This window comes from Lissotriton vulgaris, chromosome 3_1 (assembly GCF_964263255.1).
Source record: "Lissotriton vulgaris chromosome 3_1, aLisVul1.2, whole genome shotgun sequence".
NCBI classification, from domain to species: domain Eukaryota; kingdom Metazoa; phylum Chordata; class Amphibia; order Caudata; family Salamandridae; genus Lissotriton; species Lissotriton vulgaris.
In genome coordinates, this window is record NC_141689.1 from 813355469 (window position 1) to 813372562 (window position 17094).

Sequence of the window (17094 nt, forward strand, 5' to 3'; positions counted from 1 at the left end):
AGGGGTTGAGTGCTGAACGGTACAGGGGTGAGTGAGTGTGCTGAAGAGCAGGCAGGGAGTGAATGTCCAAGTTAAGTGGCTAAAGTGGGGATTTGGGAAAATGTATAGGGTGAAGGATTATGGTAATTCGGGGATGGGCAAGAGAATTGCTGCGAGCCGGGAGTAATAGGCTGGGTGCTGCAGGCGGAGAGGAGGGTGAATAGGAGGCGCAGAGCTGGGGTGAGTGTTGGACGAGTGACAAGGAGGCTGAAGGGACTCGGGGCGGGATGATGGACTCCGAGAGGGGTCGTCTAGGCATGGATCGTGTATGTGTGGACCTCAGTCCACTGTATGTCAGTCACTGGGTATGAGGAACCTCAAAGTTGCAGAATTGAGGCGGTAAGGGTTTCCCCTCTTCCTCACAGGTTGAAATCTAGGAGGTGTTTTTCCTCAGTGGGAATGGTAAGATCAGAGGAGTAGGATGCTTGATCATCATTGGAGAAAAATCTGAGGGGGGGGGGGCGTGACTCTTCTTCCCCGAAGGTTGTTCTGGTGCCTCTAAGGTGAAAGGAGGCTAGGTATTCTCTCGTCATAAGCGGAGGAGCTGATGGGGGCGAGAGGGGATTTGCCTATTATGGTTAAGTAATTCAAGGTACATTATTGCCCAAGTAACTCCATGAAATGTAAATGCTGATTCAATGCCACTGGCTCCCCAGCGGTTTTGTGCTGTACCACCACGTTGTTGGGGTAAATCTACAACAAAGCTGTGAACGGAAATTCCATAGGCGTTCACTGCTGCGAATAGAATGCTGAATGTTTTTTCTCTCATATCGGACAAGAAACTGGCTGCAAGTTAAGGTTTCCACAAAATGACCATAGTTGGCATTGTGAATGATTTTCCATGCCCTTCCCAAATGCAGAATCTTAAAGCCAGGTCTTGGAAATAATTCTGGCATCTGTACCTGGTTTCGGAGCTCCCCCTCCTCAGTAATAGCTGTCCAAGTTCATTCCAAAGCCTGGACAGCAATTCTCTACCCTTTCTCCATTACACGATTACAATTATGTCTGTGCGTTCCCCAAAACAACTAACTGACAACTATCTCGCAGACTTCGTTCTACAAGTGAGATAGAAAAACAGGCCCCTTTCTGTTAAAAAAAATACAGAAATTATTTTGAAAATCTGTAGTTTTCATAAAATAATATCTACCTTACTGCCACTGGAGGGCGCCATAGCACGCGCAGATTTACTGTGTTTCTTTCACCGAGCCAACCGAGATGGACCTGATATATTTTTTTTAAAGATGATGCGATTTCTTTGTCATGCTAATAATAGAACTCTTTTATCAGCTAGGATTAGCACGCGATCCTGCAGATGGCGATGACAAATAGGTGGCTTGAGCCAGCCATCAGTGACACAGCATCAAGCGGTAGGTACTGCGTGTGTCACTTGTCCCCCTCATCTACTAAAGCGATCAGACCCGGGTAAGCTCACTAAGCCATTCAAAACAGGACGCACTCAAAATTATCTAAAAAGAGCACCGCGGTTGTTCAATTTACTTTAAGCAAATATCGCGGCCATCCCATAATATTTAATCATGATAAATATGCGTGAGAAGGGCTGGTCTCACTCAGAAGGCATTACAGAGCTACATAGAATCATAGACGTCAGTCAGGGTTGTCCTGCCCAGCTTGCCCTCTGCCCCAGACCCGGGCATGGCAGCGCCACTGCTAACCCCGGGTCAAGGGTTAATGAGGTCAGCAGCAGGGGTAACAGGGACTGGAAAAGCAAGTAGGTCTGGCGTTGGCAGACATCTTTTTGAGTTTGTCAAAGCTGGTTTTGTTTTACGATAGTTTGGGCAAAATGTTATTGCCGGGGAAGCTGCCAGGTCCTCCTAATTTTTTTTCTCCAAAAAACAAGGACTGACTGACAAAGCAGGTGATCTACAGTACGTGGGTTATAGGCGGTATGCGACTACAGTTCCAAACAATCCATACAGGAGTAAATGTGGGATCCAATAATGGAAAAAATGGAAGGAATATATTTTTTAGAGCTACCGGACAGGCTTCAGACACAGAGAATTGCCTCTGGTTTCAGGGATCCAAGCACTGCTTCCCTGGTCTTATAGGGACTGGTTACAGTTATGAAGTACTGGCGTTGGTTTCAAGGATCCCTGTGCTGTTTTCCCAGGCCAGCTGTTTGCTGCACTCTCCCAGCCTGCCCTCTCGCAGCCTGCCCTCTCGCAGCCTGCCCTCTCGCAGCCTGCCCTCTCGCGGCCTGTCCACTCCCAGCCTGTCCACTCCCAGCCTGTCCCCTCCCTGCCCTTTCCCAGCCTGCCCTCTCGCAGCCTGCCCTCTCGCGGCCTGTCCACTCCCAGCCTGTTCTCTCCCAGCCTGTCCCCTCCCTGCCCTTTCCCAGCCTGTCCTCTCGCAGCCTGTCCTCTCGCAGCCTGCCCACTCGCAGCCTGTTCTCTCCCTGCCCTTTCCCAGCCTGTCCACTTCCAGCCTGCCCTTTCCCAGCCTGCCCTTTCCCAGCCTGTCCACTTCCAGCCTGCCCTCTCCCAACCTGCCCTCTCCCAGCCTGTCCCCTCCCTGCCCTCTCCCAGCCTGCCCTCTCCCAGCTTGTCCCCTCCCTCTCCCAGCCTGCCCTCTCCCAGCCTGTCTCCTCCCTGCCCTCTCCCAGCCTGTCCTCTCCCTGCCTGTTGTCGTGTCCCGGCGGCAGCAGGCAGCAGCGTGCACTGCGTCCCCGAAGTAACAGCCCTAAAGCAAGCAAGAAGTACGCCCCCCCTCCCACCAATCCCTGTTAGGTAGTGGAAATTGTCCAAACTGGGGTGCAGACAGCCCCTCTCACCTTTCGGCCTGGTACCACTGCACCAACCGCACTACTTCCCTACTGACCGTTCTCCACTTCAGCCCCGTCTAAATTACAATTCATGCTTGTGCCCCTTTTGCCTGCTTGTGCTTGTTTTCATGACCCTGTTGCCTGCTTGTGCCTCCGTGTGCCCATGTTGCCTGCTTGTGCCTCTGTGTGCCCCTGTTGCCTGCTTGTGCCTCTGTGTGCCCCTGTTGCCTGCTTGTGCCTCTGTGTGCCCCTGTTGCCTGCTTGTGCCTCCGTGTGCCCCTGTTGCCTGCTTGTGCCTCCGTTTGCCCCTGTTGCCTGCTTGTGCCTCCGTGTGCCCCTGTTGCCTGCTTGTGCCTCCGTGTGCCCCTGTTGCCTGCTTGTGCCTCCGTGTGCCCCTGTTGCCTGCTTGTGCCTCCGTGTGCCCCTGTTGCCTGCTGGTGCCTCCGTGTGCCCCTGTTACCTGCTGGTGCCTTCTTGTGCCCCTGTTGCCTGCTTGTGCCTCAGTTTTCGTGCCCCTGTTGCCTGCTTGTGCCTGTTTTCGTGCCCCTGTTGCCTGCTTGTGCCTGTTTTCGTGCCCCTGTTGCCTGCTTGTGCCTGTTTTCGTGCCCCTGTTGCCTGCTTGTGCTTCCGTGTGCCCCTGTTGCCTGCTTGTGCCTCCGTGTGCCCCTGTTGCCTGCTTGTGCCTCCGTGTGCCCCTGTTGCCTGCTTGTGCCTCCGTGTGCCCCTGTTGCCTGCTTGTGCCTCCGTGTGCCCCTGTTGCCTGCTTGTGCCTCCGTTTTCGTGCCCCTGTTGCGCGTGCCCCTGTTGCCTGCTTGTGCCTCTGTGTGCCCCTGTTGTCTGCTTGTGCCTCTGTGTGCCCCTGTTGCCTGCTGGTGCCTCCGTGTGCCCCTGTTACCTGCTGGTGCCTTCTTGTGCCCCTGTTGCCTGCTTGTGCCTCAGTTTTCGTGCCCCTGTTGCCTGCTTGTGCCTGTTTTCGTGCCCCTGTTGCCTGCTTGTGCCTGTTTTCGTGCCCCTGTTGCCTGCTTGTGCCTGTTTTCGTGCCCCTGTTGCCTGCTTGTGCTTCCGTGTGCCCCTGTTGCCTGCTTGTGCCTCCGTGTGCCCCTGTTGCCTGCTTGTGCCTCCGTGTGCCCCTGTTGCCTGCTTGTGCCTCCGTGTGCCCCTGTTGCCTGCTTGTGCCTCCGTGTGCCCCTGTTGCCTGCTTGTGCCTCCGTTTTCGTGCCCCTGTTGCCTGCTTGTGCCTCCGTTTTCGTGCCCCTGTTGCGCGTGCCCCTGTTGCCTGCTTGTGCCTCTGTGTGCCCCTGTTGTCTGCTTGTGCCTCTGTGTGCCCCTGTTGCCTGCTTGTGCCTCTGTGTGCCCCTGTTGCCTGCTTGTGCTGTGTGGGTGTGTGTGGAGGGCTCTGTGTGGCTGTGTGTGTAGGAAGCTTTGTGTGGCTGTGTGTGTGGGGGGCTCTGTGTAGCTGTGTGCGTGGGTGGCTCTATGTGGCTGTGTGTGTGGGGGGCTCTGTGTGGGGGGTGTGTGTGGGGGGGCTCTGTGTGTGTTTGTGTGTCATTTGCGATAGATAAAGCTAGTGGCATTGTAAATGACAATGCCATTTATTTATGTTAAAAAAACATAAATAAAAATAATGTCAAGAGCAATGCCAATAGCTCTAACTTTAACAAAGGCAAAACCATTGCATTGTTTTTGATTGTTTTAGCGATGATGACCCCAATATGTGCTTCTTGGCTATCTCCCCCCTGTTGTGTAGCTGTTATTAATGTATCTTCTTCCAGGGCTAAAGGGGCATATAATAAGGCAGAGACACCTCTAAAGGCAGCAGTGTGGATGGTTCTATGGGCAGTCTGCAGTGGAATTATTCTGCTTCTTAGATGGCGTTCTTCGGGGAGGAACCCGAAAGACCCTCAGAAGAAGGCATTATGGAACCAGCAGGTATGCATCCGTAATCTTCCTTGGTAGAGGGATCTTTGGAGGACAATATTGCAAACAGTCAGGCAAGTTCAAGATGAAGCCAGGAGCTCCAGTCGACAGGCGAGGCTCGCCACGAAAAAACTGCATGGGACTGTGAAATAAATTAATAAAACTTGCTCAGATATTGCCGGCAGACTGACCATCGTGGAAGAATGCACTGAGCATCTGGAATCCAAGGTTAAGACTTTGAAACTGCAAGAAGCTTCACAGTTAGCAACAATGGTTGATGTCCTCTGGAAGCTTGAGGAGTACGAAAATAGACAGCGGCGCAACAATTTCAGAGTCCTCAGGTCTGGACGTATGTACATTCATTATGTCTCTTTCCAAGGCTGCCTTCCTGGAGAAAACTAATTGGGGCTGGAGCATAGAGATCCAACGAGCCCACAGGTTCCCCCTAATGATGAAGAAATCTTGATCCAATGACTCCGATAGACCCAGGGCGATCTTGGTATATTTTGGTAATTTTTTGTTTTTTGGCAAGATATTTATGGCCAAGCACGTCCCATTGCAAAGAAGGATTTTGAGGATATCTCCCTTTTTGCTAGACCTGACTTTGCCTATGCCACCGTAGAGAGGCGATGGCGGATGTGACAATTGTTCAACCCTTTTCAGCAGCTTGGAGCGGAAGTCTATGTCCTAAATCCTGCTTGCCTAAAAGTGACATATAAAGGGCAGTCAAGACAATTTGCCTCCGAATTTGGCACTCAGGAGTATTTCAAAGAAAATGGTGGTGGTGGTGAAGCAGTGGGCAAAATATAATATGTTCAATTTATTCCTTGTCCTCAGTTGAAACGATCTGGTTTTACCGCCCGCTAGATGGTAATTATTGTGGGCCTTCAAGTATAACGTAGTCTTTATATGTTCTGGTTGGCAAGGGTTTTTTTTTTTGGGCGAAGGCCTTTTTTCCCTTATCTTTTCCTTTGTATTTTTTTTCCTTTTTCATCCTTGCTTTTCTTTCTCTTTGTTTGTTTGTTACTCGGAGTGAGTCGCGGGTTGGGAGCATCCGGAAATGTGCTCTTGCATAGGCACCATTATTCAGGCTTCTTGCCTGTTTGCTTATTTGGTAGGGGGAAGGGGGTTACGAGAGCGGGGCTGAATGGGGGGATGGAGACGACACTACACAGGAGGGTTTTGGGATATAAGAAAACACAAGTCGAGTAGAGAAACTAAGGACTGGAAGATTTTATGGGGCGGCTAATGGAAAGTCTATAATCATGAGATATGTATTAGAGAAGTTAGGAAGCTGGGCCAATGAGAAGATTAAGAGTTGGCGCAGTGAATATTTGTAGCCTTAATGACAAGGAGAAAGGAGCCAGTGTAGCCTTGGAACTGCAAGCGTTAAAAGTGGATATAGTATGTCTCCAAGAGACTCACGTAGAGGGAGCACAGTTGTCTCTGTTGGACACTCTGGGTTTCAAATTGGTTGTGGGCACTTGTCCAAGCATGCAGAGTTGTGGGGTAGCAGTCTTTGCTAAAGAAGATGGTGTTCAGTGTTTTTCACATAGTTTTACTGATAGTCTGGGGAGGTGGGCTCTGCTGGAATTTTGGTCAAATGCCTGTAGCTTTACACTATGCTCCTTATATGGGCAAAATCTTTTTTTTTTTACTAGTTTGTTTATTGATAAGAAAGTTCCAATCATCACATGTGTAAATCTTAGATAATTCGACATTAAAACATTAAGTACAGAACATAGACAGTCATCATATCGTGTCTAGCATAAGATGCTTTTCTCTAGCCATTTCCATTTCTACAGTCGGAGATACACATAGGTTTCCACAATATGCATTCCACCCTCTCCACTTTCTGTCCCATTTCTTGGGGCATCCTCTGATTTTGAATACTTCTTTTTCCGCCACCACACATTTATCTAGCTCAGCCGCCTATGAGTTTATCGACGGCTGCCCGCCCCCCCCCACTTCATTGAAATAGCTCTCTTCACCAGCATATAACCCAATCTAACCAATTGTTGTTCTGCTTCAATGAGGTCTGATGGTTCCCAAATATTAAGGAGCCCCAATGATGGAGTGATGTGAATCTGTTTATTTAGTGCGTCTTGTAAGCATGTGGTAGCCCCCTCCCATAGGGGACGCAGGGATGGGGAATCCCAGATAGTATGATAAATGGTAGCATCCCGGTGGCACCCTCTCAAATAAGATGCATCCCTTATATGGGCCAATTCTTGATGACGCTGGGCTATATGAGTGGTTGAATAATGAACTCGTTTCCTGGCCTGCTCCCATAGCCTTATGTGGAGATCTAAACATTAATTTGTCTACTTGCTAGTCATGCGAGGAGCAATACAAACATCATGGTAGGAAGCCCAGGGTATTCCGGTCTCTTAAGAATATCTGCAAAGATTACACTTTGTTAGATGTGTAGCAGAACAAGAGGCCAACCAAACATGGTTTTACCTTTTTCTCTTCACCCCATCAGTCTCATGCCCGTCTTGACTTTTTCTTTGTCTCACATGATTTAATTCAAGACAGCGAGATTGAGATTTTCCCCCGGGTCATGTCTGATCATAACCTTTTAGTCTTGGTAATTAAAGAGGGAGCCCCCCTTAGAAAATGCAGTCAATGGAATTTTTAGCGGGCCTTATTGGTAAAGGATGAATATTTAACTCGCATGAGATCTTGGCTAGAAATGCTCCTTAGTGAAAATTTGGGTAGCACCACCCTCAAAATAGTTTGGGATACATTAAAAGCCAGGATCCGGGGGGAAACTCTTCAGTTTTCCCTAACTAGGGTGAGGAAGGGAAAATCTGGTTTCAATGGTTTTTTTAATTAAAAAAAAAAAAGTTATTATGCCAAACTAGACAATTCGGTCTAGTAAAAGGCCATTGAATTGCAAAGGCGAGTTCTTTATCACTGAACTGTTTCCCTGTCATGTTTTATTATTCTGTAAAATATTATTTGAGTAGGTTAATTATTGTTGTGTTGCTTTATCCGAGTTGTTGTTTCGAGAGTTTACTGAGAGGATCTTTGGGGTTAGGAAGATTTCAGCGGTATTCGGTCCCTAATAACTGAAAAGACTTATACAGAACTTAGGTGCTCATTAGGATGGCGGACGGACCTGCGTCCGTCCGCCACCCCAGAGGAGGAGGGACCGTCCGCAGGGGCAGCGGCGGTCCCTCCAGTGCAATTAGGATGTGACCGCCACCCTGGCGGTCACATCCTTAATATTTAACATTGCGGCGGGTGCTGCTTGAAGCAGCACCCGCCGCAAGGTGAAATATGCATGCTTCGCATTTGCCTGCTGCTTCGTGCACGCAAATGCAGGGAGGTACCATATGTACCCCCCCCCATGTGCACCCCCCACCCCCGTCACCCTGGGGGTCCGCAACGGGCCCCCAAAGAAATCACCGTATGCCTTTCCACGGCGGAGAAGCCACCGCGGAAAGGCATCTGTTTACCACCATCCTAATATGGCTGGCGGTGTCTGTTAGACACCGCCCCATATTAGAGCTTTACCGCCGCGGTCGTAAGGCGACCGCGGCGGACGGTCTTCCTGACCTCCCAACCATCCTAATATGGCAGGGGGTCTTTGAAGGCTCCGCAGCGGTTTTTCCGCATCCTCCGGGCCAGCGGACACTTCCGCCGGCCCGGAGGATGCAGAAAAACCGCAATCCTAATGACTCCCGTAGTATTTTATTTTTAGGGTGGTTTCAGCAACATTTTTAGTTTTTTTGTTTTCTCTGGAGCTTCTCATCTTCTCTGTGGGCACTGATAAAGGCTATAATACCACGGCGAAGGCGTATCATCTTGTAAGTTCAATTTTGTGGTTCTGCTCTAGTAAAGGAAACCCGTAATACTGCGGCTTGGACAAGAAATATGATAATACACAAAAGTGTATTATAATCTCTAAAGTGGAACAGTAATAAAGGCACAAAAACTAAACTCATTTTATAATTAAATTGTGGGCCTTATATAATGTTTACATTTGTATGTGACACTTATTGCATGTTCTTGAAAAAAATACCCGCGTTTTTTGTACCGAGGATGAGTCCGGAATAACAAGTTTTCTAATAATGCAAAAGGTGGCAATGGGAGGTTTGAGAGTGTAACGACTGGGTCCTTCTTCACTATCTGGTATTATGGGCAGTTGCAGTGATGTCTGTCTAGTGCAGGATGAACATACCAGATGTATAATGAAAAGCATTTCTGTAATCATTAACAGCTCTAAACTATCACCATGCTTTCAATGAATATAATTTATTTGTTTCTCTTTAATCTGTCAAATCTATATAATTAAGACAACGCGAAAATCAGTTAACAGCCAAGATATATTCACATGGTTGCTTTGTTTTACTGTTTTTCCTCAGGTCTTGCGACTTTTTAAATTGTTACACAGGACACGGCAGCAGGTTTTTATGAATGATGACAGAGCATTAGAAGGTAAGTGAATTACAGTTCCTTCAGCAAGAGTTGCAAGAGCTATGCCAGCTTGTACTAAAAGATGGAAGGCGAAACGACCAATGTGCCAGTTTTTTCACAGATCCAGAGGATATACATTTTATCATCACGTCTATGCACAGAAGATATTTTTGGGATATCTTTAAAGAAAATTTTAGGCGTTACCAATGTAAGTGGGGTGCTGCTCAGAAGGTTTAACCTAGTCTCTGTAAAGTAGGAGAGGGTACCAGGTACTGTGTCATGGGCTCTCTAATAAGAAGGTATACTGCTAGTGCTTTGTGATGTAAAATGTTTTTGGAAAATCATTTTAGAAAAAGGGAGCAGGTTAGAACGCTTGCAGGAGAGTTAAATCTTTTTTACCTATTGTACAGTATTACATCACACAAAAGGAGAGAGAGAGACTTAAAATGCTGCTGTATGTGCTGTACCTGTTCACTGTTCACCAGCGCCTGGACGCCTCAGGGCAACTGCAGCGCTATATAAACCTAATTTTCATTTCATTTCATTTCATTCACTGTGTGTGTCTGTGGAGGTCAGGCACTCTTCCAGCTTTGCCCTATATACTATGCCTGTTCTTTCTTTGTGAATCGTGCTGTGCTACTACTTAGACTCGGGGTTAACTGAGGATGACAAGGCCATTGTACCCTTAGAATTGTTGCGTTTTCTGTTATTGTAGAATAGCCAGCTCTTTATTTGACAAAGACTTCCCAACTAAAATTATCAACAGCTCTCTCCAACAAGGAAGCATACCTGACTCACTAAAAGTTGGTCAGGTCACACCTCTCCTAAAGAAACCTACAGCCGACCCCTCTGATCTCAACAATTACCGTCCCATCACCAATATTCCCACTCTCGCCAAACTGCTGGAAAAATGCGTACAACTACAATTGACTAAACACATTGAACAATTTGATCTCCTCAACCCGCACCAGTCAGGCTTCCGAGCAGGGCACAGTACAGAAACGGCTATGACTCACATAATTGACGACGCACTTCAAATGCTAGACCAAAACGACACCTGCCTCCTCATCCTCCTTGATCTCTCCTCAGCATTTGATACTGTTAAACATGAGAAGCTACTAGAGCTTCTAAACACAAGAATGGGCTTATCTGGAACTGTTCTCAAGTGGTTCACCTCCTTTCTTCACAACAGGTCGCAGAAATTCAAGAGCAACAACCTGATGTCCTCGCCAATACCCGTAACGCTAGGTGTCCCCCAAGGATCCTCTCTATCCCCAACTCTGTTCAACTTAGTCATGGAACCGCTCACTACCTTGCTACAAGCATCCAATGTACACTTTCACATGTACGCAGATGACACCCAACTTTATATCAAATTACAGTCCCCCAAGGACATTGTGCTCCTGAACTCAACGATCAGAAGCACCCAATCCTGGCTGGCCGACAATCATCTCAAACTCAATGCCCTGAAAACAGAGTACCTTCTGATCTCACCTCCAGCGAAGGTCTCCACCACTCAAAGTTGGCTTAAAGACCTAACTGCACTCAATGTCCAACCCACCATCGTGGACTCAGCAAAATCCCTAGGCATAACACTCGACACCAATCTGAACATGCAGCAACATATCAGCAAGGCAACAAAGGGAGCAAACTTCCAGATCAATACTCTGAGGAAACTTAAACCCTACCTCCCAGCCAAAGACTTCCAAACGGCAGTACAAGCACTAGTCATCCCTCGAATTGAATACGGCAGCACCGCCCTCTGCGGACTCCCCCTAACTACAACCGCACCCCTAAGAGCTTCTCTAAACGCTGCAGCGAGACTCATCACTGGGTCAAAAAAACACTCCCATATTACCCCTGACTTGATATCCCTGAACTGGCTGCCATTTGAAGCTAGAATACATCTGAAAATCGCCTGCATGACACACAAGGCGGTACATCTAAACTCACCCGGATACCTCGCTCAGAAACTGACAATCTCTGGAGGAGCTAGAAACACCAGAGGCACAAACAATCTTCTGTTGAAACCTCAAAGATTCCGGAAGGAAAAAACATATAAGCGCTCCTTCTCTGGAATGGCGCCTAGGATCTGGAACTCTCTCCCGACCGAAACCAGGCTTATCTCTTCTACCACACTCTTTAGAAAGGAAGTAAAAGCTATCCTCATGGCTAAATACACCTGAACTACTATCTTGATCACTGTTAGTACTCTGCACCGATCCATACTACATGTTTGACCCTTTTGATTATGTGTATTAACTGTCTATTACTCACATGTTTAGCTTTGTAACCACTTAGCTGCACTACTTTGTACTCATGTTTGGGCTTAGTCGCCACCAATTTGTACTTATTGATTTATCTGTTTAACCATGCTCCCTCATGTACTTCTCTTTGTAAAGCGCTCTGATATCTGCAAGGATCTTGTCCGCGCTATATAAAACTTTCAAAATAAATAAATAAAATAAATAAATCTGCGCTGCCCAGGCTTCCTGCTGTGTTCATTGAATGCGGCGCCGGCGGCTCGGGGCATAGCGGCTTAGTCATCACACACTGCAGGGGGAGGGAGGGGCTGCCTGCCCTCTCAGCAGACGATAGTACTGTCTGCCAATCACCGGCGTGGCACCATGGAGGCCGGGATAATAAGCAGGATGTGCCGGTGTAGAGTGCCGTCACGTCCGGACTCCAAAGAAGTAGGCAGAAAGCTGCGGGGGATTGAAACTTGTGCAGACAGGATATTGGGACTCTCTCTCATGCCCCCATTGGCTGCCCAGCGCAGTGCTGCAAGAGGGGGCATGAGAATCATCGATTGCAGCGGGCGGCCGGCCGGCTGCGCAGCGCCCCGCAAAACAGTGCAGTTAAGTCTCCTCTTTAAAATGACATAACACAGTTTGTTTGCTATAGCAAAGTACGCACTGATCTCTTAGTTCGCGGTGCAATGAAGTTAACTGTGAAGCTTCGGTGCGCCGGACTATCACGCTGTGGCTGCTCACTTTACTGGTGACATTTTAAAACAAGCACTGGCGTTGCCAATAGGTCTCGCAGTAGGAAAGTTGGAGCTATTGGTTTTGTAAATGACAAAGCCCTTTATGTTTTTAAAATGAAAACAAAAATAAAAGGCATTGTTATTTGCAATTGTAATAGCTCCTACTTTCCTACTGCGAGACCTATTGGCAACGCCAGTGCTTGTTGTTACAGAAGGCTGGCGAGACGCTGCATCAGGCAAGCATTAGCATTAACAAGGCCTTTGAGTCTGCCACTGCTTGTCTGTCTTTTGGCTTGATCAATGCTCGTTTTGTCATGGTTTTGTAAAACTAAATTTTTGGGAAAACTGAAAGAAAAAAGAGAATGGGTGTGTGTGTTTCTGAGGGAGAGAGAGAGGGAAAGAGAAAGAAATAGAGACATGGAAAAAGAAAGAGAAAGAGGCTGGGTAAGAGCCGAACAATTCTTGGCGTCTCAAAGGGGCATGTTGACACAGTAATTAGTCCCTGGCACTGATGGAAACTACTTTTTTTTGGATGTGCTCCTTGTGAAAGAGCAAAATGGCATCACTCACAGTGGAGCTAGCCAACGGCTGAAGTGGGCTGACCCACTGCCCCATGTTGTGCGATGCAGTGGGCACAGGTAGAAGTGGAATGACACAATGCAGACCGGTGGAAAAACATGTCTAGCTGAATGCTCCTATAAGAATGCTTCACATTTTAATAAAATCAAAAGGACTATGCTAACGCCAGGCCATATAATAATAAAAAATAAGGTCTATTTCCTTGTTTGCTGCTGCTTGCTAATAAATTCCCGCCACATTGCTCGAGGCTCCTAATTAATTTTCAGCACAGAGTGCAGAGCAGAATGCTCCCGATCCCCGCCGAGGACCCAACATGGCGGCCGCCCGTTACCAGCTCGGGCTTTAGAACAACTAGGAAGAGGAGCGGAGACCGGGGGCGAGTCGGACAGGCGCTGTTCACCCAAACCGTATGTAGGGCTCCTACCGCGTCCCCCGCTGCCACCTCGTTGCTGGTGTCTGTGGAGCGGCGCTGGCTAACTGCTATCGATCCCTGCCGGGGACCCAACATGGCGGACGCCCGCTACCAGCCCGGGCTAAAGAACAACAAGGAAGAGGAGCGGAGACCGGGGGCGAGTCGGACAGGCGCTGATCACCTGAGCGGTATGTAGGGCTCCCACTGCGTCCCCCGCTGCCACCCGCTGTCACCCGCCGAGACTCTGAGGGCATTCCAGGGGCACACCAGTAAAGGGCCGGTGATTGACGGCGGCGCCCCTGCTGATGACGGCGCCGCCTTGAAACCTTCCCACCTACCTGCTCCGGGGGCCATACACCCCTCTCTCCGCCACAGACGGGCCTGGGCCCGAGGGCAGAGATGTGCCCCCCCCCCTTCCCCCTTGCTGACTACGCTGTTTAGCGCCAACGGTGCCTGACTTCAAGATGGCGCCCTTGAGGACACGCTTTCTATGACCGGCAGACACAGGCTCCGGGAACACGAACGCAGAGGATAGTGCCCTGGTGGACTCTGGAGGGCTTTTTCGTTGGACTAGTCCCTCCCTCCATACCCTGCATCCTACCCACCCTTCCTCTATGCTGTGAATGCTGCTGTTTTTTTTTTTTTGGACAGTTTTCGCTGGACTCTAGCCCTTCCCTCCAGACCTTTGCATCCCACCCACCACTCCTCTATGCTGGTATTCGTGTAGTGTTTGCAGCGGTCCTTTGTACTCTCTACCACCCCTATATTACCCATAGAGTGTTTCCAGTCACATCCCTCCTGTCAAGATAGAAGATTAACTCTAACAACTAGTATCCTATTTGATTTTTAGATTGTATCCATGTGTATCCCCTCCCGGTGTTTAGAATTATAGCGTTAACGACTAATCGCCTGTGGAACTGTTGGAATATAGCCAGGTGTATCCCTTCCCCCGTGTGAAGAGATAACCCTATTCACTAGAGCAAAAAGAAATGTGTTCCTGAAATGTGTAACGTAACTGATTCTATGTAAAGTGCCTTGTAAAGGGGCAGCTGAAATTCCAGGAGCCTAGTCCCGACAGCTCGACGACTTCGGAGGGCTGGAAGAGGTCCCCCGCTACACGGCGGAGGAGGGCACTGGACATCGAATGCTGTCTTATGTAAAGCGCTCTGATAACCTAATCGGTTCAAGATCCTGAAATCTGCAACGTAACTGATTCTATGTAAACTGCTGTGATAACATGTAACGGAACTGGTGCTATGTAAAGCGCTCTGATAACCTAATCGGTTCAAGTTCGCGCTATAGAAAACTCTAAAAATAAATAAATAAATAAGTTGTATTTTTCGTCCCTTGTTCACATGGCAGGACCTTTCGAAGGCGGAGCCCGGGCACGCCCTCTCAGCACACCTGCCGGCTACCGGCAGGATGTGTGTGGGAGGTTTACGGACAGGCCGTCAGGAGGAGAGATAACGCCGGCTGGATTGCACTGTAGGACATCCCAACATCCGAGTGAGTCAGCCGACAGGGATGTGTGAAGGCCCTGCTGGCGGGGAGTGAGCAGAGGGGGTGGGCGGGGATGACGCGCCAAGCTGAGGGGCTGGGGAATTCTACAGAGGGCACGAGCACAAAGGAATGACGTGCAGTGCAACACGGAAACAAGTATTCCCGCAGCTTCCGGCTTCAACAGGCACTTCGCTCCTTTCTGTCCTGTGTTGATCCTCTGCGGAACACTATGCAGGCCTAGCAGGGCTGACGTGGTTGAGAATCTGGGCGATAACAATAGGTTTCAGTGTACCTTTGTCCCAGAGAGCGAGGCAGGCAGGAGGGGAAAGAAAGACTTGAAAGGGAAATAGATCACAGATAAAGAAAGAGATTGGAGATAGAGAGAGAGCGTGTTGGAGAGAGATCGAGGGAGAAGCATCATGCAGGGAAAAGGGATCGAAAGAAAGGGAAAGAAAGAGGGGTAGACAAGAGCCACAAGCTGGTGAGAGCGGCTGCTGAATCCTCCGTGTGGTGTGGGAGGAGTGCTGTTGCGGGGAGAGAGAGGGGAGGTGCTGGTGTGGGAGGGGGGGTGGTGCTGGTGTGGGAGGAGTGCTGCTAGGGCAAGGCTGTGTTGTGGGAGGAGTGCTGTTGCGGGGAGAGAGAGGGGAGGTGCTGGTGTGGGAGGGGGGAGGTGCTGGTGTGGGAGGAGTGCTGCTACGGCAAGGCTGTGTTTGCGGGGAGAGAGAGGGGAGGTGCTGGTGTGGGAGGGGGGAGTTGCTGGTGTGGGAGGAGTGGCTGGGCTTGCATGCGATGCGCGTGCATGTACACGGGAACTGCATGAAAACCGCGGGGCTGAAAACCCTTTGGTTTCACGATGTTTTCGCCACTTGAATTCTCGCTCTGCTCGATGCGCTTGCGCACATTGATAGGTCGCGAGACCTAATAATACAGCCTGCCTTGCTGAGATCGCTGTGTGCGTCTCACAGCCTCTCCTGAGCCTTGCCCAAAAATCATGCGTCCATTCCACTACTGACTTCGGTGGCCAGAGTCCACGAGTCAATTGACTAATTAATTTATGGTAAAGGCCCCAGGTAGCTGAGCCTGTGTTAGGTCCTCTGACATCTTGTTGTATACTCCCGTGGTTCTGAAGATAAACACAATTTGTTGCTCTTTTTGCTGTTAATTCTTAGCGAAGCCATCATGTTAATTGCTTTCTAGATGTTCACTTTTTATTGTTTTCTAGTGGTGACATCTGAGGCAGGTATTAATAGTTAAGAAGCCCCACATTCCTGCTTACAGCATTCACTTATTCGTCAATACATTGTGCCATCCAAAATTCACAAGTTCATTATATGATCAGCATTTTACAAAAGAAGCAATTAAATAGCAATAGAATAAAACACATACTTCCTATCACTTTTTTATGAAATGTGTAAGTAAAAAAGACTCGGTGTCAAGAACAGGAGATGTCCGTCCTCTTTCATAGCAACAAATCTTATATGACATTTTGATAATTTCATTATAATTGTGAGTCAGCCAGGCAGGCGTTTGCAGCAGTTTCAAGATTGTTTACAGCAGTTTTAAAATCTGTACTTAGAGTTTCTCATTGCTCAAATAGGTGTAATTTCTGATATTTATACGTTTCCCTCGTCTTCATTGCTTGATTTTTTGCAATCAAGTGTCACTCATAATCTTTGAAATGTCACTCATAATTATCCTGAAATTATGAAAATGTCACACATAGCCATCTTAAACCTTGGCAGCTATGCATGGGTCCCAGTCTCCCCGGTGAAGAGCCTCATGTCATGTGACTGCGTGCATGTAAAATATTTAAATTGGATGCCCTTGCTTGCTGCCACCTTATTGCGAGCCACTCAGTACTGCCAGAAACTGCCTGGGCCCTGAGATGATGTAAGAATTATCGGTGGGCGGTCACAAGCTGCACAGCGTATTGGAACGTGAATTATTCCAATAAATTGAAACGGCGCAGGCATTTGTTTAAATGTGCTCTCCGGACATTTGCTAGGAAGAGGTCTCGGATACTCGGGATAAGTAAAATATAGCTCCCAGCAGCGGCACCACAGAAGAATTCAAGAAAAGACACACCAGATAAATACAAGCTAATAATGTCTTCTTGGCTTCTAATTGTAGGCAGCACCAGCACAGTGCGACTGTGCGAGGGGGTTTGAAATTGTTCATTGGTGAAGGATTGCAAATTCACCCCTGCTTGGCGAATCGTCAACTGTGTACCCGGAGTGGACCAATGAGCAGTGTTTTTGCCCATGGCTCGCCCACCGCAGCCCTAATCAGCCGAAGGACGAAGTAATCAGCCATTCGAGCAGCAGGCCCCCCTCATAGGTCAATGAAAACTAAAAAAGCTGTATCTGTCACAGTAAGTAATTAATTTAACTCTGTACCATGATGCTAGTAGTGGTGTGTACACTGCGTTTTATGTTGCATCATTGTGTAATAGTGAGT

The 17094-nt window shown here is 48.5% G+C and overlaps 1 protein-coding gene across 1 annotated transcript in view; it reads left to right on the forward strand.

Annotated features, from left to right (window-relative positions):
• Positions 1-17094, forward strand: part of LYRM7 (LYR motif containing 7) — a 107528-nt gene that overhangs the window by 9269 nt on the left and 81165 nt on the right. Inside the window, exon 2 of the mRNA XM_086961123.1 lies at positions 9109-9181. Coding sequence (XP_086817249.1) covers positions 9109-9181 — 73 coding nt within the window. The remainder of the gene's footprint in view (positions 1-9108; positions 9182-17094) is intronic.